Source organism: Galeopterus variegatus, unplaced genomic scaffold (assembly GCF_000696425.1).
Source record: "Galeopterus variegatus unplaced genomic scaffold, G_variegatus-3.0.2 Scaffold5450, whole genome shotgun sequence".
Taxonomy (NCBI): Eukaryota; Metazoa; Chordata; class Mammalia; order Dermoptera; family Cynocephalidae; genus Galeopterus; species Galeopterus variegatus.
The window spans coordinates 1-985 of record NW_007731561.1 but is presented as its reverse complement, the minus strand read 5'-3'; the positions used below and the strand labels follow the sequence as shown (position 1 = coordinate 985).

Sequence of the window (985 nt, the reverse complement as noted above, 5' to 3'; positions counted from 1 at the left end):
CGGCATCGTGGCAGAACTGCTGTTGCACGCAGACTTGTCGCTAGATGCCATCAAGGCCAACGCTATTGAACTCACAGCGGGGAGCGTGGACACGGTCAGCACCCAGCCCTCCCCATCCAGTGTGAAGCCCGCCCTGACTCCCAGGCAGTGGCTTCAACACCAAATGTCACCATGTGCCCCATGGTCACTCTGTGCCTCCCAGGCTCCTGCCATCCTCAGCTCAGGGCTGGTCTGAAGAGGCTGGAGGAGGGAGATGTTCAGCTGCAGGTGGCAGAGCAATACAGACATTACACAGGCCATGACATGGGGTGGTGAGGCTGCCAGGTCTCAAGCTGGGGCTGGCAGATGCCTCTCATTGCACCATAAATGACCCAGGATGACAAATTCGTTTCGGTCTCAGGTGGCCAGTTTAGGGTAGGGCAGTCTGGGCTGAGGAGCCTGTGCATGGCCAGGGCAGATACCCCCTTTGGAGCAGGTGGACGTGGGGCTCCAGAACCTCCCTGAGTGATGCTGAAGGTCATCCCCTCCTGGTCCCTAGAGGAGGGTGTGAGTATCCCACCTGGAAGAGGCTGGAGTAGACAAGGGCCTTGGATGGGATGGGGTCACCTTTCTCTCAGGACTCAGGGAAAGGAGTCGAGGCGGACACTAGGACCTTGAGTTCTGTGGTCCCAGGGTTCTGTGGTCCCAGGGTTCTGGGCTGCTGTGGACATGCACATCCACCTGGGGGCTGAGGTGCATGGCCTGTGCCCAGGTCAGAGCCTTTCATCCATGGTTCCTGCAGACGGCCACCCCTTTGCTGATGACCCTGTTTGAGCTGGCTCGGAACCCTGACGTGCAGCAGGCACTGCGGGAGGAGAGCCTGGCAGCTGAGTCCAGGATCTTGGAAAATCCCCAGAGGGCAACCACGGAGCTGCCCCTGCTGCGGGCGGCCATCAAGGAGACCTTGAGGTAGGGGCTTGCTGACCCCTCCCCAGCTGCCCTGGCC

The 985-nt window shown here is 60.5% G+C and overlaps 1 protein-coding gene across 1 annotated transcript in view; it reads left to right on the top strand.

The window, feature by feature from the left end:
* LOC103604864 (cytochrome P450 11B2, mitochondrial-like) overlaps window positions 1–952 on the top strand; it is a 6539-nt gene extending 5587 nt beyond the window's left edge. The window contains exons 5-6 of the mRNA XM_008589441.1: window positions 1–94; window positions 782–952. The exon at window positions 1–94 is cut by the window's left edge and continues 12 nt beyond it. Of these exons, the coding sequence (XP_008587663.1) occupies window positions 1–94; window positions 782–952 (265 nt within the window). The remainder of the gene's footprint in view (window positions 95–781) is intronic.
* Window positions 953–985: the final 33 nt, after the last annotated feature.